Consider the following 25,046-nt stretch of genomic DNA (forward strand, 5'->3'; position numbering starts at 1 on the left):
ATAAAATATTTGTTTTGTCTTGGGTTTGGCACCTTGTTACTCAGATGTGGCCTTATCTGTTTCCCTTTAGTCTGTTCTTCTTTTAATCTGAAAATAATACAGTTTAAGGAAAGATGAACGTGATTAGACTGTCAAAGCCTGACTTCATTTGCATGTGATGACATCGTTATGAGGTGATAATGTGGCTCAAGAGAATGAAAAGCTAATCAACAAATTACAGGATATACCACACACACACGCAGTCATGCAAACACTCGTGCGTGGTAACATTTGTGCCTCTTCCTGACTTCCAGTAGGAAAAACACAAAAAAATCTGATATTGTTGACAGTAACTTTGGCTAGCTCATTAAAACTCACGTGGACCAGCTGGTGGTGTATGATTGGTGATCTCTCCCATGTCTTATCTGGTCTGCAGAATCCACCATTAAACGTGTGGATGTGTGTGTGTGTGTGTGTGTGTGTGTGTGTGTGTGAGCTGGGATATCTCCTGCAGTGATGTGGCTTCAGGCTGAGTTGATACAAATCATTTTAGAAAACTGGCCGTCACTCAGCAGCGAACTTTAACGATCATTGAAACTTAGTGTGTTTTAATGAATGTCGACAGCAAACGCTGAGAAAAGGTTTGGACGAGGACACAAAGCCAGACGTCACGTCCAATAGCTGCTCAATACTTGTTACGTAACGACCCTTTAAAGGCAAACACAACCCCTACGTCCTGTAAAAAATATTATTAAACCAAATTAGATATCAGTTTGTTTTAATATGAGTTTTCTAATATGAGATTTTTCTGTCATTAAAATAACAGCATTGATGTTATAAGGGTAGATTCAGATCGATCATGTTATTGTCTCCCAATAAATCAGATCAAAATTGGACCATGGTGTCTTTTTTTGTGTGTTTAGTAGCTCAAATGCTGAAAACTGATTTTTTTTTTTTAAATCTCTTGCATAAATTATCCAAAAGGTATGAAATGTATTAGTATTTACATAAATGTAGCATCTCCTGCTTGTTTTATTTTGTTATTTTTGGATAAGCTTTTTTTTCTCTTTTTTTTTGCTTTGTATAGATTAAATCAAGTTTAGTGGCAAAGACTTTAACATGAAAGCAGTTTGGTCTTTTGGAGAATAATACAAAAGTATAAATGTATGTTTTTGTTTATGTTTGTAGATTTAAAAAAAAACACATCATTTGTACACAGGAAAATATTATAAAAGGTACAAAGTATTTTATTTGATCTGATTCCTTTAATAAACCCAGAGAGCTTATTAGCAACTCTTCTTATTTAACTAAGAAATGCTGCATGAATACCATGAGCGTCAAAGTGTTCAGTGACTAATCCAAATACCTGCCACGATGTTATATAAAAAGATTTTGTTATATTAAGTAACTGTTCTCCTAAAAATAGATTTTTAAATGGATATCCTTTCTCTTCTTTGTTTTATTACACCAGAATATCGCATGTTGAAAACGACAGCTTCTATAATCTGATTATTGTCTGTTATCCTGCGGGATGGACTCAGCAGCTGTGGGACTGCGATGCCTCTATCTTATGTAACGAGACCCCAACCCTTCCTCCTCCTCCTCCTCCTCATTTTGCTCTCTCATCTGTCCCTCTGCGTTCCTCCTCTGTATGTTTAGTCTGATGATATGACACAACACTTCCCCAGTTTACCCCGGCGCTGTCAAGGGCAACATTTCTGCCCCCTTTTTTTTTTTTTTTGCTCTGCGTACACAGAAAAAATCCCCTGAACTCTGATTTAAAACTCCTCACATCTGTTTGGATCTTCTTCATATATGTTGCCCCCTCCACAACACGGGCGTAGCTGTCCAAGTACGGCCAGGTTGGGCAATTAGAGGAGCGCTTGTGCTCGTTTAACTGAAACATAAGTTCGCTTGTAGGAAATTAAGGCAGGAATTATTTATGGGGGAGCAGGAGCAGAGGTCCTCTTCATCTGCAGCGCCGCTGCTGTGTGATGTATCGCTTTAAACGGCTTCAGATCTGGTTTGAATAATTATAATTCCAGCTGTTTTACATTAAACCCTGACATGTTCCCAGATCCCCCCTTTAAAACCTGTCCACTGCTCTCTTTATTTAGTTTGATGGTGACACTTGCAGCCTGATTCTGTCTCTTTTTTCACCCTGTGACTCCTTAAGGGGGATGCTGCGGGAGGCTGCGTCTCTGGGACGCTTCATTTTTATCGCCGCCGTTTGTCTTCATAAATCTAATCACCCGCAGATGGTCTTATCAGTGCTCTGCGTTTAATGCTCTCATGCTGAGGTACTCGTAATAAGTGTAGGTGAAGTATAATGTGATCCCTGTGAGGGGCGTCCTCTGGCAGTCCTTGTCAGTGTCTCTGGCGCGCCGCTGTCTCACAGCTGATCCGAACTGGACCGGTCCTGACTTAATAAGTCGTCCAGGGAGCTGGAAACAGTTTGCTCAGCTCAGCTGGGATTTTTCGGAGGGGACTTTCACAACAAAGTAACAAAACGCCTGCACATGCATAAGCTGGTATGAGATTCTGTCGGTATGATAAAAATATCTCAGTTTTCACCTAAACGTTAACCAAAAAGCCATGATATCATCTAATCGCTTACTTAAAACAGAAAACCAGCTGTTATTTTTGACTGCTGCTGCAATGCTGTAAAATGTTAAGGCAGGTATGATTATGTCATCTAATGCATTTATTTAAAAAAAAAAATTTATACATGAATTTAAGCAAAAAATTTGAAGTTTTTTTGCTGGTTTTACTCTTTATAGAATAAAATCAACATTAGGAACTATTAGATTAATCATGATGAATCAGTTATTTAAATAATCGTGAACTAATTTAGTAATCAAAGTAGTTAAAAAGGCAATTTACTGAAAGAACAACACACTCAGAGCAGTAATTAAGCCAAAACTCTACACAAAATATGCACATTTCAATTTTAAGATTAAAAAAACCATGTAAATATGTTCTACCCAGAACTCCTCAAGTAGCATGGTTTTAGTTTCACTTGGTTCGAATTTGGTAAAAAAAATAAATAAATAAAAATAAAAAATCTATGAAGCACCTGTTGCTAACCGATTGTTGTTCGGTTAATCCAAAAAGTAATCAGCAGATCAGCCCCACACTGTTGATGTTAAGTCGAGCAGAAAGGGCTCAGCTTCTCACATGTTGATGTTAGAACATTTATTTATTTTTGTTAGCTACAGATGCATCCTTTGCTGAAAATCATCACTAAAGGAATGCTTCGTTATTGCATTTTAGGCAACACAATCTTTATTTTTCTTAAGAAAAAGGAACTGAACTTTTTGCTTATTTGCACATCTTAATATATTTGTAATGTATAAAAAGAGCTTTAGTGGCCAATACGTCAGGCTACCGTCCTCTTTTAGTTTGAATGTTTTTATTTGTTGCAAGTGACCAGAAACTTCCAAATATGTCCTTTCATGAGTCAAGAAAATGTGTAGTGAGCTTCTTCTAGCTACCAGTGCAAAGCAAGAAGTGGGGGAGGGGCAGCTCTGTTATTTTCTACTTCATATCGCCACACACAGAGTTCAGTCAAGTTCTTTTTGACTGAACTGTTAGGTTAGTTGCTGTGCAGACCAACAAACCGGACAGCGGTAAATAATAAATGCCTGTCATTTCTAGTTCCTCGACTGTAACCAAAGTAACGTCTCCTTTCTTTCCCTCCACAGTCTTCATCTGCAGCTTCATGGTGGCTGCTCCCATCTTTGGTTACCTGGGCGACCGCTTCAACAGAAAGGTCATCCTGAGCTGTGGCATTTTCTTCTGGTCTACCGTGACCCTGTTGAGCTCGTTCATCGGCAAAGAGGTACGGCGTAGCTCCCGCTCTCACGGAAACCGCCGGTCAGCGGCAGCCGGGAAGCCCCCCCCTTTCCCTTCTCTCCCCCACCCCCAGCGTCGCTCTGTCAGACGTCTTCCCCCGGACAGTGATGGGCTAATTAGTCTGTTGTGATCTGGATATGCTCGACGTTAAGGCAAGCGAGATGAAATGACACGCTCGTTAAGTCAGACGCCAGCTTCGCCTTTGAAGACGTTCTTTAAGTCTGCAGCCTTCCCTCGCTGTCCTCCTCTCTCTATCTCACTGGCTGCCAGCCAGTCAGCTAATGAAGGGTCATCCCTCAGAGTTGTATCCATTACAGTCTTGCGGAAGATAAGGCCGTGCCGTTTCATTGCCCAATAAATGTGTGGATGGTCCAGCTAGGTAGGCCTGATGTTCACCCCAGATTGAATCTGTGCAGAAATGGATATGTGGCATTAAGGGCCGAGTTAGTTACGTTAACGCAGCGCACTACACATCTGCAAAGCAGCATTACGGAGTCCTGCAGCGATGTGTCTCTGGCGAGTAAGCCGGCTCGCTGCCGAGGCTCTTCACATTTGTGGACGGGAGTGAAAGCGCAGAGATGGTGGACGGTCTCAGGAGGCCACACTTTGACGGAAATCCTCCTCAGACTCATCCACTCGGAGCTGAAATTGCAGGCTCTTGCCCGTTGAGGGACGAACAACAAGAAAATAAGGCCTGACTGCTTTTGTCAAGGGTCTCTTCCCCTCTGACAGATGTCATATAGGATGCAGAGCGTGGACAAGCTTGTGCCAGTCAAATAAGACGAGGCTGGTTACCTGTTACGTAACCGCACCAAGCCACTGAGGGATGGAATATATGTCATGTAAGGAAATGTTAACGACCACTTATAACTGATGCCTGTTATTACGCATTTAGGAGACTGCAGGCTATTTTATTTTCTGCTTGGTTTTGCAGGCAGATTTGTAGTCCGGATCTTATGTAACAGAAGTCCACCGACGGCACACGGTTTTCTGCACGAATGCAGTGGGTTGCAATTAAAACGATCACTTTTCTGTAATTAGAAACACATCTGCCGCTCCACGCGCCCGACTGCGAGGCATGCAGCGAAACACCTCGTCGTGCAGCAATCTGCACCTCTTCAGTTTGCTCTCATTTTTCTCTGCAGTTTTCGTCTTTCTTCGTTAGAATCCAAGATTAGTTTCTTTAACTCGCATTTCAAAGGATGTTAAATGAAATGTGAGAAGGACAACTTCTTAAGCTGTCGTGTTTCTTCTTTTATGGGAGTTGACAGCATTTTGCTCACCGAGATTTTATTGTTTAATAGCCTGCAGTTTGACTGCCAAAAACACTCTTGAGGCTTGTTGTGATTCAAACTATTTGTGACTAAAATAGGTTATAAGGAGTTTGTTTTTCCCTTTCCAAATGGGCTAAATATAAAAATGTGCTAATTAAACACAGATTGAGAGGTCAAACGTAGGTGAATCATTTGAAGCGCCTCTATACAGAAGGCTGAACAGATAAGGGCGACGCTAGTGAAGAGAGGTGCAGCCTGCAGTAAACCAGGGCAGGTTGATACGGCAGGCTGCAGATGAACAAAAAGGTAAAAGAACTGAATATTTTTAGTTGAAAACGACAATATAGTGTACTTTAACTTATTTTTTTTAAAATCCAAATTTAAGAATCTATACACTGTGATAGTGAGACTTAATGCAAGTGGAATGTATGCTAACAAAACATATTGATTTTAAATCACTGCTTGACCATCCACGTTTATACTCAATGGAGTTAGCTGTAGCTTCAAAGTGCTGCAGTTAAACTAACGAGAAGAAACTATTTGAAAAGTAAACTTGAATAAAATATTAAAATATCATTCAAAACCTTTGTAGTTTTAAGTAGTCAAGTGAACGAGTGAGTTCTTCTAAAAGGGTTAATGAAAGATCTAAACATTTTTTGTCAATGTCCACTTGTTTTATAAAGTCATAGTTCATCTGCCCTTGTAAAAGAGAATTCCTGGGAAAAGAATAATTAAAATAGGAATAAAATATTGATAAAAGTCAAAATAACAACAAACGCCAGAAAAAGATTCCAGTGACCATAGTGAACCTATTGCTTATCTGTTAAACGTTTGTCCAAATATAAGCCAGTAGCTCAAGCTAGCATGAATCTCATATTAGCATTTAGCTCATATTAGCATACTAGCATGTAGCTGATATTACTATGTCAAAGGTTCCAGTGAACATAACAAACCTGAAAACATTTGACAAACATTTGTCCGAAAAGCACAGAACTCATATTAGCAAGTAGCTTATTAGCATTTCCTTTCATTTAGCTTATTAGAATGTAGCTAAGTTTAAGTTTGTAAAAGAACAATAATTAAACTTTTTTTTTTCTAAACCTTTTCTTTCATATCTTTGAAGTCAGTCTTTGTTGTGAAGTGACTTTAACAATTTCCAAGCCAAATATTTGTGGCGTTTTCTGGCATCATTCGGAGCTCTTTGGTGTGCTGCTAGCATTTTTGGTCCAAACCCCGATGATATGGTGCGGCTGGAACCACACAAAAAAAGCTGCCATCATGATTCCACTAAACACCGGGCCACTGAAGGAAGAAAATAGATCGCGCATGAATCTTTTCAAGCACCCAGACGCAGCTGTAGCTGCAGCGGTGAGAGCTAGGTGGGGTATTTCTCACAAGCACTCAAATTCAGTAATACAAACCCCATTGGTGTAAAAGCTGCCTTGAAAACCTGTGCACATTTATCAGTGACAACAACACACTCGACTACAACAGCAGAGGGGCTCTACGGGCTGTAGAGGGGAATCTCTTGAGTGTCGTTTTACAAGAGGGTGTGTACAGTGTAGCCACTAGAGAATGTTTGCCGTCTCTTTGAGAGCGACCTCATGACCCCGTGTCCCGGACTTCAACCAGCACAAAAGCCTGAGGTGTCAGCTGGGAACTCAGGTCAGCTCTGAGGCTTCTTACTCTGCTGCCACGTTTGTCCCTCATCACATAGCGGACACCTGGTGTCACAACAAGTGTCAACAGAGGACATAAAAATACACTGTGCTAAGTTTGAGAGCAGTGGAAGATTAATCAGACAGTTTTTAATGGACACAAGGCGCTGTACAATAGTGTTCAACCAGTGTTCACACACTGGTAATAAAACATAAGATACGTTTTATTACCAGTGTGTGATATTGCGTCAGCTCACGGTGTGTGTGTGTGTGTGTGGGGGGGGGGGGGGACACACACACACACACACACAGAAGTGGGGGACGAGATTTCTTCGCAGCTTCGCAGGCAGACATGGAAACCTACAGTCTGTGAATAGTGGTTGCTATGGAAACAGTTGACAATCCAGCTACCTACGCAGGTTCCTATGAATAAGAAGCTTTTAAAACTCTTCACCTTTTTCTCCATTTTGTGACACCCGACATCAGATAAAGTGTCGCTGTTTGCCACTGCATGAAATCATATTTTAATGTCACAGGTTTGTGTCGAAGGAGTACTTGTGTAATATTCTACATTTTCATAATTTAAAAAAATATATATATAAAAAAAATCTGCAGTCAGGCTGATCAGTGTTTTAAACTGAACCAATGTTGGTGTGGAGGGAGAAACCAAAGCATCACAAGACGAGAGTTATTGAACAAATGTATTCTGTTGGGTCTGTCTCTGAAAAGTCGAGTTTGTACTTATTTACACTTAATTTGTACAATTTAGGAGATTTAATGTTGTAACTAAAACACTAAAAAAAGCCAACTTTTATGGTTTAAGTTACAGTACGTATACAAAACGTTATAAAGAATTTGCTTAGGAAGAAAGCTTGGAGGTGGAAAAAGTCTTAAGATGAAAGATGTGTTTTGTTTGACATTGTGTTCAGAGAGACAGATTACCTGCTGTGCTCCACAGGGCTCATCGATTGATTTAGTTTTTCTTTCTGCTTCTTTTCCTCCTGTTTTCTCTGCAGTACTACTGGCTATTTGTGCTCTCCAGAGGACTGGTGGGCATCGGCGAGTCCAGCTACTCCGCCATCTCTCCCACCATCATAGGAGACCTGTACACAAGCAACAGCCGCACCATGATGCTCTCCGTCTTCTACCTGGCCATCCCGCTGGGATAGTAAGTGCATCGCGGCGAATTGGTACACGATGAAACAGTGCAACTGTTTCCCCCCCATCAATCCAAGTCAGAAAGTGAAGCTCTTACAGAGTCAACATTTAAAAAATAAGAAAAATACAAAAAAATAGGAACTTTACAGGACATTCCCCCATGAAAATGTTGCTTAATCCAGAGTTTTCAACCTACTTTAACCTCAACATGCAGCTAACCGGTGTTACCTTGTTAGCTGTACACCTTTTTCCTACACCCAATTTTCCATTAAAATTCTTGGATTTTAATGGAATTAAAATGTTTTAATTAAACATTCAACTGCATCGTGATATTTTTAAGTTATTGAGACGCACATATTGCAATGGATTCAATATGCTGCAAAAACTCTAAATTGTAGGCCTGAACTTGTAATTATTTAATCAGATATTCAAGGTTTCACACAGAAAACTTGCTAAGCCCAGTGGTTGAGGCGCTCAGCAGTCATTCGTCCAGCGGCCCGCCATGTTTTTGAGTTAAAAAAATGTTTAAAGTTGACAGGAAATTTGAAAATATCTCTTGATAATCATGTGTTATTGAAAGATTGTAAGATTAACACCTGAACACCAACTATAAAGTCTTAAGAAATGCAAACATTTTAAAAAAGACTTTAAAAAATAAGCAATGCTGGTAGCCTAGTGGGGGCATAAGTAAAGCCTGGTGGCCCGCCAGGCTTATAATACACTGGGGGAAACCCTGGATATTGAACTCAAAACACTTTCATGGCAACAAAATCGAATCCTGGCTGTTAGCTGTGTAATGCTGCAATAGGAAAATCTTCAATGGAGGCTATTTTTTAAATATTTTTGTAGTTTTTTTAGGTTTAATGTGAAGGTATGGGAGTATGACGCATTAATCAGCACAAATCCAAAGCCTTTTCTTTTTCAGAAAAGAAATGAAGCCAAATTATGAAATATGCTGGATCCTGGGAGTCAGTTGAGTCTCTCAGTGCACAACAACGAGTCGGAGCTGCAACATGCAGGTTGTTTACTGTCTCCTGCACGCTCAGTCCCTTACTAGGAAGGACAGACGTGCTGCAGTTTCTCTAGCATCATAAACATCCTCATGGTGATAAATTCTGTAATTACATAACCTGTCACTTTAGATTATTTCCAGTTAAAAACGCGGAGGTAAGCCGTTACATAACTGATTTCCTTCACTGCAAACATCAGTTCTTAGATCCCAATAGGAGACAATGAGACAGGAGAGACAGCTGCCCTCCAAGTGGTCGTGTCGTTGCTCCCCTTAGCGTCCTGGTCACTGTAAGCTGCCCAGCGGTGCAAACAATAGAAGGTTAAAGGCTTGGCTTCAGAAACGAGCCGTCGAACCTCCCGTCCAGTCTCCCACTTGTTTGTTTTTACTGAAGTGCTCGGGCTGTTTCCAGGAAATGACCCGAGGAATCAGATCAGATTCAAAGGAAATTGACTTTACCGCCGTTTTCCTTGTTTTTCCTTGAGTCTCGGCTCCCCTATTTGTGTGCCATGACACCGATCGTTGGGAGTGTGATTTTATTATTTATTAATTTTTTTTTTTTTCAGGCTCGGGTTTTATCGACAGTGTTGAACTTTCCAAACGTGCGCTCTGAGTTGACTCTGATAAGACAGGCCGTTAGTCACTCACTGGAAATACTGCGTGTTGCCTGGATAAAGTTTACACTGCTCTGTTATTTTTGGTGGGATAAACTTGGAAACACACACATAAACAGCTTCAGTGTTTTCCTTTTGAGCGTGTGCAAATCCGGTTAAGGATGATCTGCGGCTATTGATAAGAAAGTCCTCCTGAGGTCTTGGCTGCTATTAATCATTGATCTGTTGCCATGTTGTTGCAGTAAGACACAGTAACTCCCACTCAGAGGCATCGCACCTGCAATAAAACAGAGTTAAAGAATGCACATTAATCATCCGGACAGGTTTTAGGGAAGTTAAACCAAACACTATTTAAAAAAAAAAAAGAATAAGAAAAATGCTGTGGAGCTTCAGGGTCACTGGGTTTCCATGACAACTGATATATGCGATCTAGAGCCAGCAGGCTGTTGAGAAAGCATGCCAGATATGAAGACCCACCCACCGTTAAACAAAAACATTTGTAAATGGGGTAGATTAACTCTACTGGGAGTTAAACAGATGAGATTGAGATTATATGCAGCAATCGCTCCAGATCTGGACGGCATGAAGCGAAGGATGAACGTAGAGGACCAGCACCTCATTCCCACTGCTAGGTACGATGGAGGACCTGTGATGCTGTGGGCCTGGGTTCCTTCCAAAGACCCTAGGAAACCAGTTCATTTGCTCTTTAAAATATTAAACTATTTTACACCAGAGAATAAATAAAAATGTGGCATTAATCCGTCTTTTAATAAGGTAAAGATCTGAAACACGAAGCTGAATCAACCCAGATGTAAAAGTACCAGTACGTCATATTAAAATTCCTCAAGTAAAAGCAAAAGGTGCAGTAAATACGCGAAGAAATTACTCATGTAACTGCAACTGAGTAAATGTAACTAGTTACTGCCAAACTCTGAAGGAGGAACGCCAATAAATGTGTTCTACTCTGTGATAAAAACCAAAATAATGTGGTCAGAAAATCTTAAAAGTTTAATTCTGTAGTTCAGATTCAGTTTTGCTTCTGCAGTTTCTGGTTACATCCCCCTGACCACGCAGCCACAAACAGACCGACTGCTAGTCGTCTGACTGCTGGTGTTAACATCAATCCCACGTCTGATCCTACAATCTTAGCCAGAGAACAGACAGGAAGAGAGCAGCGTAGGCTTAAGTGATGCTAATGACGGGCTCATGTCAACTCTTTGCTCTTTGTAGATAATTGCGTTAAATGGAGTGGGCTTTTGTTGCTAATGTGCAATGTTTGTGTCGCCCTTCCCTCCCCCTGTCTGCAGCGGATTGGGTTACATCCTGGGCTCTGGTGCCAAGGACGCTGCTGAGGACTGGCACTGGGCATTAAGGGTAAGTTTATCGTCATCTTCATCATCAGCCACCGGAGGGTGGGAGGGGGAAGAAAAACATGTCCACAAATACAGACGAAGGGTCTCTGATTGGCTGCGGGGACTTGTTATGGATCTGGGGTCAGCGGGGACAGAAACGCCAGGGGTTATTTCTGGATTCAGAGTCCGTCCTGGCTGCGTCTTTACTGGGAAAATGACACAACACAAAGTTAGAGGCCGAACAACTGTCACAATCATTAGTGTCACTTCCCCCTCCTCCTGCAGAAGCACTTCCAAACATTTTACCATCAGATGTGTTGAGCGTTTTTCTGTTGAGATCAAAACTAAAATGAGGCGTTCAAATTTGCCAATATGTTTATGTCAGTGGTTTGTTTGTTTCGTGTGTTATTTTGGTGATACAAACCGTTAAATTAAAAGGTGATACTGTCGCATAAACCGCATGAATTCTGGTGATTAGTGTTAACTTAGGAGCATTTATCTCTGCCGTAAAATCCACTGAGTGCATGAGGCAAAACGCTTGCGTCCGAAGTGCTCCATAAGGAATGGCAGCCATAATGGAAAAGACCAATGAAAGGTCCAACGGGACTCCACAGGAACCGTCGACTTCAGCGTCGGCTTTTAAAATCGCTAAAACAAATTATGACCTTGTTTCCTTGCGAACGGACCAACATTTAAAGGAAGGCATTAACGTTCTCAGCAAGCGGGAGAGCGATCCTGGACGTGACGACTTGGGGGACAGGAAGTTCCATTTGTTTTTTGTGTCTCTGAGGCGTTAAAAAACATAACAAACATTGGAGTGGGTAATGGAGAGGGGAATTTGTTCCAACGCAACCACAATGACATTCCAATACAACGATCTCAAAGCCGATTAATCAGCGGCGTGGCATGCAGAGGAAGACAAATACCGAGACATGAAACGTTTTCTGTGTGGCCATATCCTGTTTAAACAAAGATAAAAAAAAATAAAAAAAAAGGTAGCAGCACTTCCTTTTGTTTTTGTCCGGTGTGTTCCAACTACCTTCCTGAAAAAGTCAATGGAGTGAAATGGCAACAAAAAAAAAAATAGATATATATCGTCTGCTAATTTGTGCGATTGCCCTACGTCAAACAGGAAGTGTCTAATGGGTCCTGTGGGACTGCGGGTCAAAGGTCACAGACTTCTGGTGTCTCACTGATTAACTGTGAAGGCAAAAATAACAAAACACTTTTATTTTATAGGCCAACTCAAAGTAGTCCATCATATTGAAGTAGAAGGAAGACAACTGATGTATTGAAATAGCTAAAAGTAAAGAACTGTTGTGATCCGTAGTTTTCTGCGTTTATTTTTGGGTTTTTTCTGTGTTTATTGTGATCCTGTTCCCTGTGAGTCTCTGTGATGTCCTGTCCTCCCTGTCTAGATCAGTGTTTCCCAACCCTGGTCCTCAAGGCACACTGCCCTGCATGTTTTAGGTATTTCCTTGCTTCAGACCAGCTGATTTCAATCGATGACTGATTAACAGGCGTTTGCTGAACTGCAATCAGTTGAGTGAGGCACATTAAAGCAGGGAAACCTCTAAAACATGTAGGACAGTGTGCCTTGAGGACCAGGGTTGGGAGACACTGGTCTAGATAGATCCCAGCTGTGTCTCGTTACCCTCCCAGTGTATTTAGTCCCACCTGTTGTCTGTGTTCCTCGACTAACGTCTTAGTTGTACGTTGAAGCTCTCCAGTTGAACTGTGAAGTCCTGGTTTGCTTAGCTCTTGTTTTTCAGTTATCAGTTGCTACCGGTATTAGCTGTCTGCTAACTCTCTGCCGTGCTGCCTGTTCTGGACTGTTGTTGAGCCTTCATCATTAAATTCATCATCATCTTCATCACAACCTGGGTCTCTGCGTTCATTCTCACCACCATCAACCACACCCCGTGACAAGAAAGTGTGGCATTCATGTTCATTTAGCTAAATACTTTGTACAAACACTTACTTGCTGCTATCGTAGCTTCTTCTTCTTCTTAACTGAGTTTCCGTTTGTTGTTTCAACACAACAATTTGCATGGAGGTCAAAAAGATAAATTTTAGCATCATCTGACCAGAGCTGCTACACTGAAACAACAAGCGACTTAAATATATCGCATTAATTCATCAAAAGGAATCAAATTGAGTTTATTTATGACGTTTTCAAGTTAAACAAATGTAAATAAAGTAAGTTAGACAAACTCCACTCAATTATTTGACTAAATAAGACATTTCTTTTAAGTTGAAGCTGTGTTCTCTTTTTTCAGTGTACCTCAGCTCTACACAGCCTCAAACACAACTTTTTTATTGATTTCTTGCAGCGATGGGTTTTCTCCTCCCACTCGTAAAAATTGTGATTTCAGCCTGACAAAATGCAAAAAAACAAAAAAACATTCAATATTTCACTTCGGGAAGATCAGATTCTTTGAAAGCACATCAACAATTTCCAACGAACAGAGGTTGCATCGTAGCTTAATCCTCACATGTACGCATTTCTTTATTGTATGGTAACGGCACCTATAAAAATATAACAGTCTTTAATGAGCCGCCGAATGCTTGAGATCAATTTCCCACGACACGTATTGCCTTCGCTCTTGTTGGTAGCTGGGATTGCTCAAACAAATCCCGTCTCACACGTCCCGTCCCGGCTTCTCGTCTTTGTGTCTCCCAGACACAGACCGGCTCGGGTACAAACCTGCAATCACACGAGCCAGAAAGCACGGCAGTAAAGATCGCAGCAGATGGGCACCTGCGAGAGTCTCTCCTGCTTACAAAGCAGCTTTCAAAGCCAGAAAGCTCGTTTAGTCTCCTGTACACAACCCACGCCTATGCAGGAACACACACACACACACACACACACTGAGTGCCAGTAGAGTGAGCGAAGGGAATGCTCTTAGTTTCATAGGGCTTGTATAAGATGTGAGGCGTATCGGCAAACAGCAGTGCAGACACACACACACACACACTTCTTTGTCCCCCCTCCACCCCCTCCCCACGAAACGGCTCCGGGTGCCGTGTGTTAGCATGATCACAGCCCACACAGGGTCTCTCTGTGAACCGCACTGACCGATTGATTTCTCGTCTCGTCAGGTGTCCCCGTTCCTGGGCGTCACCGTGGGCGCTCTGATCCTGCTCTTTGTGCCTGACCCGAAGAGAGGCAGCGCGGATCAGATGGAAGGACGCATCTCCCACTCCCATTCGTGGCTCAGCGACATGAAGGCCCTCACCAAGAAGTAAGGCTTTGCACCGTCGTGCACTGGGGGGGTTTCGATTGCTTGCGTTGGTTTTGGTTGGATGTTTTGGATGGAGGAGCTGGTTAATCGGCGACTGTCGTGACAGCAGATGAGCACCAATTAGAGATTTTTGTGACCGATTTCTCATTCCAAAATTAACAGGGATTTCAATTTATTTTAAAATAAGATGAAGTTATTACACAGTTTACATTTAAAGCTGTATTTAGTATCTTAGCGATTCGTATAATTAGCAGAATTTGTGTTTTTTTTTTGTTTTTTTTTGATTACTAATAAAAATCACTGAATCTCTGTTTTCTAAGCTGACCGTTACCTGTGAGACTTCGAAACAATTGCCAACATTTCCTCTTGCATTCCTGCACTTAATTTCAATTCAATACCAGTCAATTCAGTTGAGATTAATTAAAATTTAATTCAATCAAAGAAGGGAATTTGCATTTTGTGACTATCATACATGCATCTTATAATAAATAATACCTTGTTGCCACAGTTACGTATCATCACAACTGTCCAGAAGTAAAAAAAAAAAAAGCATGAGCAAAAATCCTCGCTGAACAGCGTCCTTGTTGTACTTCTTCTTTCTGATGCTGAAAACAGTCTTCTTTTCTTTGTAACAACTTCTACACCAAAGAGTGTTGTAGTTAGCATAATCCGGTGGAGCTTATTTATGGTGCATTCACCGATCGAAAACGAAATAAAATGTTTCTGTTGCCAACCTCCCAACGGGGCAGTTCAAATATAAAACTTATTACCAGTCTTTTATCATCATATCTATTTTTAATGAGAGTCCAGAACAAAACAATAAGTGTGTCGTTTTTTTGTTGTTGTTTTTTTTATAAAGCAGCTTTCCAGAAATATCAAAATGTCTGCATAACATGAAGAACTGCCACGAAGCAGTGGCTTGATGCATGTAATTCATATTTGCTTTAATATGTGACTGTCTGGATCAGTGTAACCATGGCGACGTGTTGGAACATCACATGTGCACACATTAATCTCTACTAGAAAATTAAACATATTATTTTGAGGTCCAATTGAGATTAAAGCTCGTCTCAGGGTAACAATCTACTTGTAGATGCAGATATTTCCCTGGAGCTGCATCATAAGGATGTTGGCCAAATATTATTGGAGCGATAAGGAAGCCTGGTGCTGTATAAAGTGTAACAGGAGCTTAGTTTATTTTGTCTTCCTCTGACCCGTGTGATTTTTGTGTTTTCCTCCCCGCCAGCCGGAGCTACGTGTTCTCGTCCTTGGCGGCAGCAGCCGTGTCCTTTGCCACGGGCGCGTTTGGAATGCTGATTCCCATCTACCTGTTCCGAGCGCAGGTGGTGCAGAAGGAAGTCGAAGCCTGCACCAAAAAAGTTTGCAGCAGCCGAGACAGGTGAGACGTCAGTGGAGAGGCTTCTGTTTGACTCCCGCTATGAGTAAAATACCTACAGGCGCTACTATAGGATCTACCTATCCTAATGATTATTAGTGGGATTATTCCTGATGAAGATTATTGAGATAAACGTCAACTAGTTTAGTAAAATGATTAATCGTTAACTGGAGACTCACAAAAAGAAAATAAAACATAATCGAAGTACTAACTAAGCAAAAACTGTACAAAAATATATACATTTTGCATTTGACATAAAAAAGAAATCTTTTTCTGTAAATATGTTCTGCTCAGAATTTCTCGAACGGCAAAGTTTTAGCTTCATCTTTGCTGTCCAGTTGTTAGTTGGTTAATCAAAAACTAATCATCAGATCAGCCCTACACTGTAGTGATAAAACGTCGAGCAGAACGGGCCGAGCTCTGCACATGTTGATGCTAGAAGTAGTTTTGAGCTGCAGATGCATCTGTTGCCACAAATAATCAAGAGATTGCTTAAGGAATGCTGAGTTGTTGCATTTTAGACAATACGATGTTCATTTTCTTACTTACAACAGGAACTGAATTACCTGTTTATTTGCACCTTTTAAATGCTTAAGTTAAAAATCTGCAGAATGTGTGGAGTTTTATTTGAGCGATTAGCACAGAGGACAGTCGATTTACTGAAACAACCTTTAGCTGCAGCCCTCTCTACCGTAGCTCTTGGTCTCTTTTGTCTGGCCAGCTTAAACGCATCAACGCTTGCATTGCACCCTCACCTAACCTTACTCATGGTTGTTTCCTGCAGCCTCATCTTCGGGGCCATCACCTGCGTGACGGGGCTGCTGGGCGTGGTCATCGGGGCCGGCGCCACGCGCTTCTTTCGCCGTAGGACGGCGCGGGCTGACCCCCTGGTGTGCGCCATCAGCATGATGGGCTCTGCCATCTTCATCTGCCTCGTCTTCGTCGTGGCCAAGAACAGCATCCATGGAGCTTATGTAAGTTTATCTCTCTTGTTTACTCTGACACAAACGGCGTCCCCTCCTCCCACTGAGTGAAACGTGAGTCACGGTGTTTCACCTCAGGGCCAGAATGCTGAAAGTGACAGTCCTGAGAGCAGCCTAGCAGGTGTAAAAGCCTACTGAGGTTTGAATAAAGTTGTAAGAGGACACCGAGAGTGACACCAGTTCTTCTCAGGCCCCCTGGGCAGAGAGCTGCTCCGCGTGATGACTGGTGTCAGTCGCAGGTTAGCTGTAGCGTGACCTCGGCTAGCTGCTGCAGTTAGCTGTGGCTAATCTATTGAACACATCAGCACGACATTCTCGGTGCGACAGCCTTGTGGAGCAGGAAAGGGTGCCACTTCTCGATCACGGCTTCGGAACAATCCAGTCTGGCCTTAGCAAGCACACAATATTTTGTTCTTATCACTTACAAAGGAGTAGGAAATGACCCTCAAGGTGTTGGTCGGTATTATAGCTGCATGTCTGGGAAATATTTTCCCATGCCTGTCAGAGAAACAGACTTCCTAAATGACAGGCCGTGGCCGACCTTAGAAAGTCGAGCCGCTCATTGTTCCCCAGCTTTTTTTTTTTTTCTAGGTGCTCGTGAGAATGAATATTATATTAATTTGGGGATTTTAAAGGTAGAACATCTCATTTTCTAGGAACAAGTTATGATGTAACAAACAACTTTAAGGATTTCAAATCAAAACTTAGCCCTGTGGCTTAAATTTATTGTGGCTTTTTGAAATTTGATCTACTGCCCCAATACTCTGCATATACCCTGACAACTGTTTGGAAAAACGTCCCCATATGTTTCCAGTTTTTTTATATTTGAGTTGGCAGCGTTTATTTAAATGTGTTTTTTGTAACATAGACCTTGCTTTAGAGCGTACTCCATTATTTTCTTTATAGTATTGAAGTTTGAGACACTCCACACGAACAAGAATATGTTCAGAGAAGTCAACGGCAGACTACCTAAGAACGCTGTTGCAGCTGTCCAGTACGATGGTGGCACCGTCATGCTGTGGGTCTATTGCATGCAGCAGTGTGTTCCAACAGGACACTGAGCCCAAACACATACAAACCGTCTTTGGAATGAATGAAGAAAGCCGACATGAAGCTTTGGAAACATCTCCGACCTCAATCCTACGCTCCAAAACCAAATCTATATTCTGAATCCAAGCAACTCACATAAACTTTAAAGCCATTCTGACAACTGCAGCTATTGGAGCCACTGTATGCGACGGTTGAAATGATAAAAGGAAAGTTGAAATGCATAATTTAAAACCTTTTCAGCAGCACTGCAGTGATATGCCGCTTGCCTGCATGCATTCAGCGGATATGGCAGCCGTCTCGCAACTTCCAATTTAGTTCCCAAATATTAAATAACGGCTGAAATGAATAATAATTTGGATTTAACGAAGTAAGATTTTTATGAACTCCCATTGGGTCAAAGGTGCACATTCATCAGGTGTTTGACAGCAGCATGACTCAGCCAATTAGACTCCAGCTACAGACGTATCCACACTCATTTCACGGCCGCACGTCTGTCCGACTCAATTTCATACACTCGCTGCGTAGCAGAAATAGGCCCCAGCTCATCCCGACGGACAGGAATAAGAAGTCAGGTCCAACAAAGGGGCAATATTCGGCTAATCGCGCCCAGATCGTTTGGCTCAGAAATAACGCTGCGCCTCGATTAGGACGAACAGCTCGCAACGTGCGTCGGTGCTCTGCTGAACCGTATTAAATTGCCGCACGCCGCTGCGGTTGTAAGCGAGCGATTCGGGTTTCACTGCGAGGAGCTGACAGATGTGTCGTGTTATAAGGTGTGGCACGGCCTGGAACCAACGGCGCTGGGCCGCCGAGGCCCGCCAACCCCTCGCAGCTCATGTCAAGACGAGACTCGGCTCCTCTCAACGCGTCGGGCTCAGGGCGGACCCGTCTGACGTCTCCGCTGTCAGAACCCTGCCGGATCGCTCTGTCTTTCTCTCTCTCTCTCTCTCTCCCTCTGCGCTGTACTGCAGATCTGGCGGGCAGGCGAGAGAGGGAGCAACGGAGAGAGAGGGGGTTATTCCCCGGCAGGAAACACACATCAGTCGGCCGTGTTAAAGCGGTTCAGATGAAACCAGGCGGTGCAGATACATGAGATTCCACCGCAACCGAACCCCTCTAGGTGTGTTTATGATTCAAGCGGTCAAGAACGAAACTAGCCCCACGTACAGCGTTGCAGTCCGAGGTCACTCGGAGAGTAAACAACTCGCTCTGTTTTTTCCAAAGGGACGTAATTTGAAATCGCAGCGCCAGAGCGTTTCCCGCATTGGACATCTTGAGACGAAAATAAACAATTGTTGTCATCCCGAGCTGGTTTTCAGTCTGTGGGGCGCAGCTCAGTGAAAGCCCGCATGTCAACATAATCTACTGGCCTGCGCTATAATAACATGTTTTCGAATCGCTTTTAACCAGAGCAGTTCTCAAAGCAGCGATAGAAATATCCTCCAGCTCTTCCCTGGTTTACATGTCATGTCAGCGGAAAGTGGCGGCTCTCGGAGTGAAATCTCTTTGTCTTCGTTTAGGTTTGCATCTTCATCGGAGAGACGCTGCTGTTCGTGAACTGGGCTTTGACGGCAGATATTTTAATGGTAAGTGGAACGATTGAGTGGAGAAATTGATAACTGAGCCATAAAGGCTGAACTCTGACCTTAATAGGGTGAGATACAAAAGTATTCATACCCCTGGATGTTTTATTTTACATTCAGTCCCACTGAGCCACAAATTAAACGTATTCTGTTTTATTCGGCCAACAAGAAGTCGGTCTTAACTTTAACGTGAAAGGAAAAAAAAAACATGTGAATGGATGCGTTTGATTTAACTTTTTGGCTTAATTTGACCAAATTTAGCTTTCACCTAACACTCCGTCGTCATAGTGAATACGGCACGTTGCTGGAAGTATTCACTATGAAGTGACAAAGTTTGAAAACTGTTATCATTATTCTTTTATCTTTTTAGTCACGTAGTGTTTTTCATTTGTCATTGTCCTAAAAGCCCGATTAAATTAATTAAAGTTTCATTCCGGTGGCGGAAAAAAAAATTCAGGAAAATCATTTGGTGTGAATTATTTAACGACAGTTGTACGTGTTTGGGTTTGTAAAATTAAAAAAATAATAAAAAGAGTTTCAGTAAGCCAGATAAATTGTTTATTTTTAATTAGTTCGCCGTCTGCATTGTGTATTCAGGCGAACAGGCCGTTTCACCAGAACCTACCAGGTGGTTTGACCTCCTTCTTCACCTTGACCTTATTTCCCGTCTCTCTGCAGTTTGTTGTTATTCCCACACGGAGAGCCACAGCAGTCGCCTTTCAGAGCTTCACCTCTCATCTCCTGGGTGACGCAGGAAGTCCATACCTGATAGGCACGGTAAGACCCTCGCCCATTCCTCCTTCGGCCCCCAAACTCCGGCTGAGCGTTTGAAACGCACACTGGGTGACAAGCACATTTAGACACCGGCTCAGCTCTGGCTTTAACTAGGCCAGCGGAAAGTGTTCCACAGGAGGGGCTTTTAGCGCAGGTCCCAGGAGAACCGGCGAACAGGACTGTGATTTTTGCCGCTGCTCTCAAATCAGTGGTATTCTCTAGCAAGCCTCACGGCTCCCCGGAGACGCCTGAGTTGCCGCATTTTGATTGGTCGCCAGATGAGAGAGTAGTTCTTGCCGGGCCTCTCAAGGTCACCGTCAGCCCGTTTCCCCGATCCCAGCCTAACGCTCCCCACCTTTCAGACCGAGGGCGCACGCCCCCCTCTCCGCCCCAAAAGAATAGCATTCAGGAAGCCGGAGTGAAAGTGCCGCCCGGCGTTCAATGGAGTGTGAAACGGGATTCGCATCAGACTGTCAAAACACGTTCGTCTTATTTTAAAGTGAGAATGAACATTTCTAAAGTTAAATAGCAACTCCACTGAGCCCCTCTTCCTCTGCTTTCTGTATGCGGTGCTGGAACGGCAATAAAGGCAGGAAGAAGCGCATTCTTCTGCACGCCGCATCACATGTCACACCTTATCCACGCATTTGACGTTTTAAATCGGCATTTTATTTTTTTTTTTATGTGTGTGGGGCCGTAAATGGTATCAGGAGAATAGAGCGCTTTGTGGTTCTGTGTTTTATCACTCGGAGGCTGGCTCGCAGTCTGAGCTGCAGCAACAAAAGCGGCGGATGTCTTTGATTAGGAGAATCAGACTGATTCAGGATCCTCTGTCAGGGCCTGACAGGCTGGCGACAGGCGCAGCTGTTCCTGTTCCTTCTCGCCCGAGTGAAAATCTGAAACTAGCGTCGGAGGCAGGTGAAAGGAGCGAGAGCAAGAAGCGCTGCTCAAAAGAGGGATCAGATGCAGCGTAACCGTATTGTTTCTGCACTTACTGCTCACACAGACGAGTTTACTTTGGTCTGATCTTAACTTCCTCTGTCTGCCGTGTTTCAAACTGAGCGTAAAGAAAAAAAAAAAACAATGTAGAAGTAAAGAGAAACATTTGAATAACATTATTTGGCATCATAATTCTCAACTTTCTCAAACTGAAGTATTTTCACACTTTTTTTTTAAAGCTTTCAAAAGTTACCCACAGAAAGTTTAGGTGACATTTTTTTGTCATTTTCCACTCAATTAAACTGAATCGCCCAGAATATCCTGAGGTGAAAGAAAGACCTTCAGCTCCAGTTTATGTACTATGTTACCTAATGGAACCTGTGCTAATAGGAAAGTGAGAGTACACCAATGTGCTAAAAGCCTTACAAAAGTATTCACACCCCTTAACCTTAAACTTATAAGCATAACCATTAGAACCACTGTATATAAAGAATGTGGCTACAGACGAGGAAATTTCAACATCATTTTCACGTATTTGTAAGAACAAAATATGGATATTCTCTGATGTCAAAAGGTTTTTAAGAAAAAAAATAATTTCCATGATTAAAGGCAGACATTTATAATATCAAAACTAGGATATTCTCTGACATTGAAAAGTCAGACATTTGTAGAAAAAAATCTGACATTTTAAAGATCAGAGAATATGTATGTTCTTACACTCAAATACGTAAAATTAATTGAACTTCTCTGACTTGTTTTGGTAGAAATTCCCTCCTCCATGGCCACATTAACTTCTCTACGTTGGCCAACACGTAGAAAAGTTTGAACAACATGAGGACTTAGGCAAAGCACAATTTAATAGCACTCTTATTACTGACATCCACTTTTTCCATGAGTCAGATTAATGCCACCCTGGATTTCTCCCACATTGCCCCACGGTTCTTCAGTCCCCCCGGATCCACTCCACTCCACTCCACTCCACAGTTCTCTCCTGATGAGTGACATTCTGAACGCCCGGAGGTTTCGCGCTTCCTACGCAGAAGCCCGACTGACGACGCTCTGAACGCTCGGAGTGCGTCAGCGTCCTGAGCTGAGGTTTAGCACACGAGCGTGATGGACCGGTCGTGACGCACACCAAGTGGGGGCAGATATGCAGTCGCCCATGCATATTGGCTGGGGCGAATGTGAATTGGCAAAAAGAGATGGAATAGCAGGAAAAAGCAAGTGGTTATCGCCAAGCAACCACAGGAGAAAGATAGGGAATGACTCGGTTATTTTGGTTCACGCTGAGGTTTCGGGCCTGAGCACCAAGCAGACCTGAAGACGAAGCATCGAGGTCAGCAAACCAGATCCGGTGCGACAGAGCTGCTTTTTAGCGGTCACCGGTCACGCCTCAGCAAAATTACCACCTTTTTTAAAAAAGCTGCTTTAGAATATTTGAAATTCCCAGAAATTTGAGCCAAGACTCATTTTCATCAGAGCGTGTCAGACTGATGTCACTCAAGAATCCTCCCGATAAACAGAACCCTCTACCAGCAGAGAAGGACCGTACCACGTAGCAAAGGAATGCCAGAAACAATCCCTCCATAATCATCCAAGAAATGCCTTCTGGCAGGGTAATTAGACCGGCAGCAGTTCTCTGCTTATTTTTAGCTTTGCTGCGCTGTGCAAGTTGCCGAGAATTTAATGTTCTTGATGAAATGGGCCCTGCACTGGCCACACACACACACACACACACACTGCTGCCACCTGGGTTTTTAATGGTTCTTTCCCAATGCACAAACTCCCCTCGCACAGGTTCACCTCCTTCAGTTTCCTCCTCCAGCTTTTTCCTGCACTGAATGTCTGCAGAAGCTAACATGAAATCAGTGTGGCAGAGCCACTGCGACACTTTGACTCACTCACTAGCAGAGTCCTGTTGTTCGCCTCCCACCGACCCCTGTGAGCTAGCTCAGCGTTGCCATTAGTAGCCTCTGTCGCCCTGTGATTGTCAGTGGGACCGCCTTATGGGTGACACAGGGAGACATAACAGGTCACTTAACACCCACTTTTCTTCAGCTGTTGTTTCCCTCAGCATAACACATGACACACTGAATGATGAGCTGCTAGCTGTCAAACCTTGAATTGGTGGAAACGTGCATGCAAACATGTGAAAACCAACACTGCACAGTGTATCGTAGAAGGTTTGAATATTTGCCTTACGATTAGATGCCGATTAATGGTTTGTTAGACGTTTAGACCTTCTTTTATTGTTGTAGTGTGGCCTCCAAACAGAAGAGGGCACTGCTGGTCATCCTTAAAGGCTAGATATACAGGAATAAAAATGGCAGAGCCTGACCAGAACGAGAAGGAGAAACGGTTCAGACCGTGTCCGTTGTGGGATGTGAAATGAACGTCTGTGGGAGCTTCTGCTTTGAAATATAAACACTTGACAAGTTCCTTACCTTTTACCTTAATATCGCTTATTCAGCCGTGCTGCACGGCGGAGCAGTGTCAACTTCTCAACCAAAAATTACTCATGTGCTACGATGATGACAGAAAAGTCTGGGATTAAGTGTTGCAAAATATCTTTTTTTGGATTCAGCGACATAAGATGTTCAGGCTGTTTTGTTATATTTCATAAATATGTCCAAGTTTAATAATTTAAGAAAACCACAGTTGATACAAAATTGTTAAAATATAATGATGTACTTATTTAAGTCGCAGCCCTTCGTCTTATAGAAAGACGGTCGACCCAATTGAAACAAGATAATCAGTTTTAGGGAAATGGTTATTAATTAATCATTAAATGATTGATAAGATGGATCAACTTTAGGTTGACTCATTAATCACTTGCTTAAGTCCCTACTTGGTGACTAGCTTTTATTTTTATTTTTTAAAATGTTTTCTCTTTTTTTCTTTGTGTCTGGCTGCAGATCTCTGATGCACTACAGGAGAAATTTGCTTCATCTGAACTATGGAAGTTCCTCAGTCTGGGCTATGCCCTCATGCTGTGTCCCTTCATCATTGTCGTGGGGGGCATGTTTTTCCTGGCCACGGCGCTGTATTTCCTGGACGACAGGGAAAAGGCCGAAAAGTAAGTCGCATTGTTAAAACAGCTGATTATTTCATCTATTATTCAGCTCCTTTAAATATTTAGCACTTGCTGGGGTTGTTTGTCGATGACTCTCTGACTAAGAGCTACAAGGACGCCAAAGAAAATTTGGTTGATGTGGGAAGAAATGGGTTTTAGGGTGTTTTTATTTCCTTTCTTATGGAGTTTGTCACTGAAGTTTGACATGCTGCTCAAACATAATAGCCAAAGACCTGCAATATCTGGGCCAACAGAAAACCCCAGTTAGCTGAAACTCCCCCACAGTCTGTTACACTCACCAGTTTGTTCAAATACTTCCCCTCTCATTCACATACTCATCTTTTCCTTTTTTATAAGCACCAAAGACATGAATCAGTTGGAACAAACGCTGGTCATGGCCTTAAAAGTCTAAAACAAGCTCTGTATTTTTTATTTTATTTATGGCGAGACAAAACTTCTTGTTTCTTTTGCATCACGTTGGCTTGCTCCCCTGTTGCCAGCACTTACAGAAATGAGTTCCTTCCTGTGGAAGACGCCGAACATTTTTAGACAGGATGGCGATGTGATGTGTCTGACGTCCGTCCACAGACGCGTTGTCTTCGCCCCGTAGGAGGTCGTTATTCTTTCTCGCGCCAAAAATTACGGGGAAGACATTTTATGCACAGGCAGACAAGAAACAGAAAAGTTATAAAAAAGTTTTCACATTTGCAGAAGAGATTTGAGGACTGGTCAAAATCTTCAACTCTCAGCCAGGCTGTGACTTCTTCCTGGTTGTGCGTCTGTGCAGCACTAAAAAGGTGTCGGCGTAGACGCACGCCCACGGCTGCCACAGCTGAGACTTGTTGCGGTTTCTGTTTGGCCTCTTCCACGAACCAAAAAAAAAAAGAAAAGCGGAACATTAAAAGAGGACACTCACTCCTGAAACTGTGCCAGTAATAGATATTAGCCCGTAGTCCAAGAAGTGGTTCAAACTAAAACCGCTCCATCAGACGCTGCGGGCAGAGTGCAACTAACCACAACCCGTTGACTTTCACCCAACACCACGGAGGACACGGCCACACTTTCTGATGAATAGTTCACAAATAAAAAAAAAAATAAAACAAC

The 25,046-nt window shown here is 42.6% G+C and overlaps 1 protein-coding gene across 8 annotated transcripts in view; it reads left to right on the forward strand.

The window, feature by feature from the left end:
• spns2 (SPNS lysolipid transporter 2, sphingosine-1-phosphate) overlaps nt 1-25,046 on the forward strand; it is a 94,298-nt gene that overhangs the window by 57,939 nt on the left and 11,313 nt on the right. For 6 of the 8 annotated variants that reach the window (XR_001662834.1, XR_001662833.1, XM_007557949.2 and 3 more), the window contains 9 exons: nt 3,684-3,820; nt 7,783-7,934; nt 10,855-10,921; nt 14,002-14,144; nt 15,391-15,543; nt 16,325-16,514; nt 19,094-19,159; nt 19,835-19,933; nt 23,785-23,945. Coding sequence is in view for 6 of the 8 variants with exons in the window: in XM_007557949.2 (XP_007558011.2) it covers nt 3,684-3,820; nt 7,783-7,934; nt 10,855-10,921; nt 14,002-14,144; nt 15,391-15,543; nt 16,325-16,514; nt 19,094-19,159; nt 19,835-19,933; nt 23,785-23,945 (1,168 nt within the window). In the remaining 2 variants the exon portion in view is untranslated. The remainder of the gene's footprint in view (nt 1-3,683; nt 3,821-7,782; nt 7,935-10,854; nt 10,922-14,001; nt 14,145-15,390; nt 15,544-16,324; nt 16,515-19,093; nt 19,160-19,834; nt 19,934-23,784; nt 23,946-25,046) is intronic. The other 2 variants (XM_016674289.1, XM_016674288.1) reach the window with 1 other exon arrangement.

The sequence above is a fragment of the Poecilia formosa genome, unplaced genomic scaffold (assembly GCF_000485575.1).
Source record: "Poecilia formosa unplaced genomic scaffold, Poecilia_formosa-5.1.2 Scaffold93, whole genome shotgun sequence".
In the NCBI taxonomy this organism is placed as follows: domain Eukaryota; kingdom Metazoa; phylum Chordata; class Actinopteri; order Cyprinodontiformes; family Poeciliidae; genus Poecilia; species Poecilia formosa.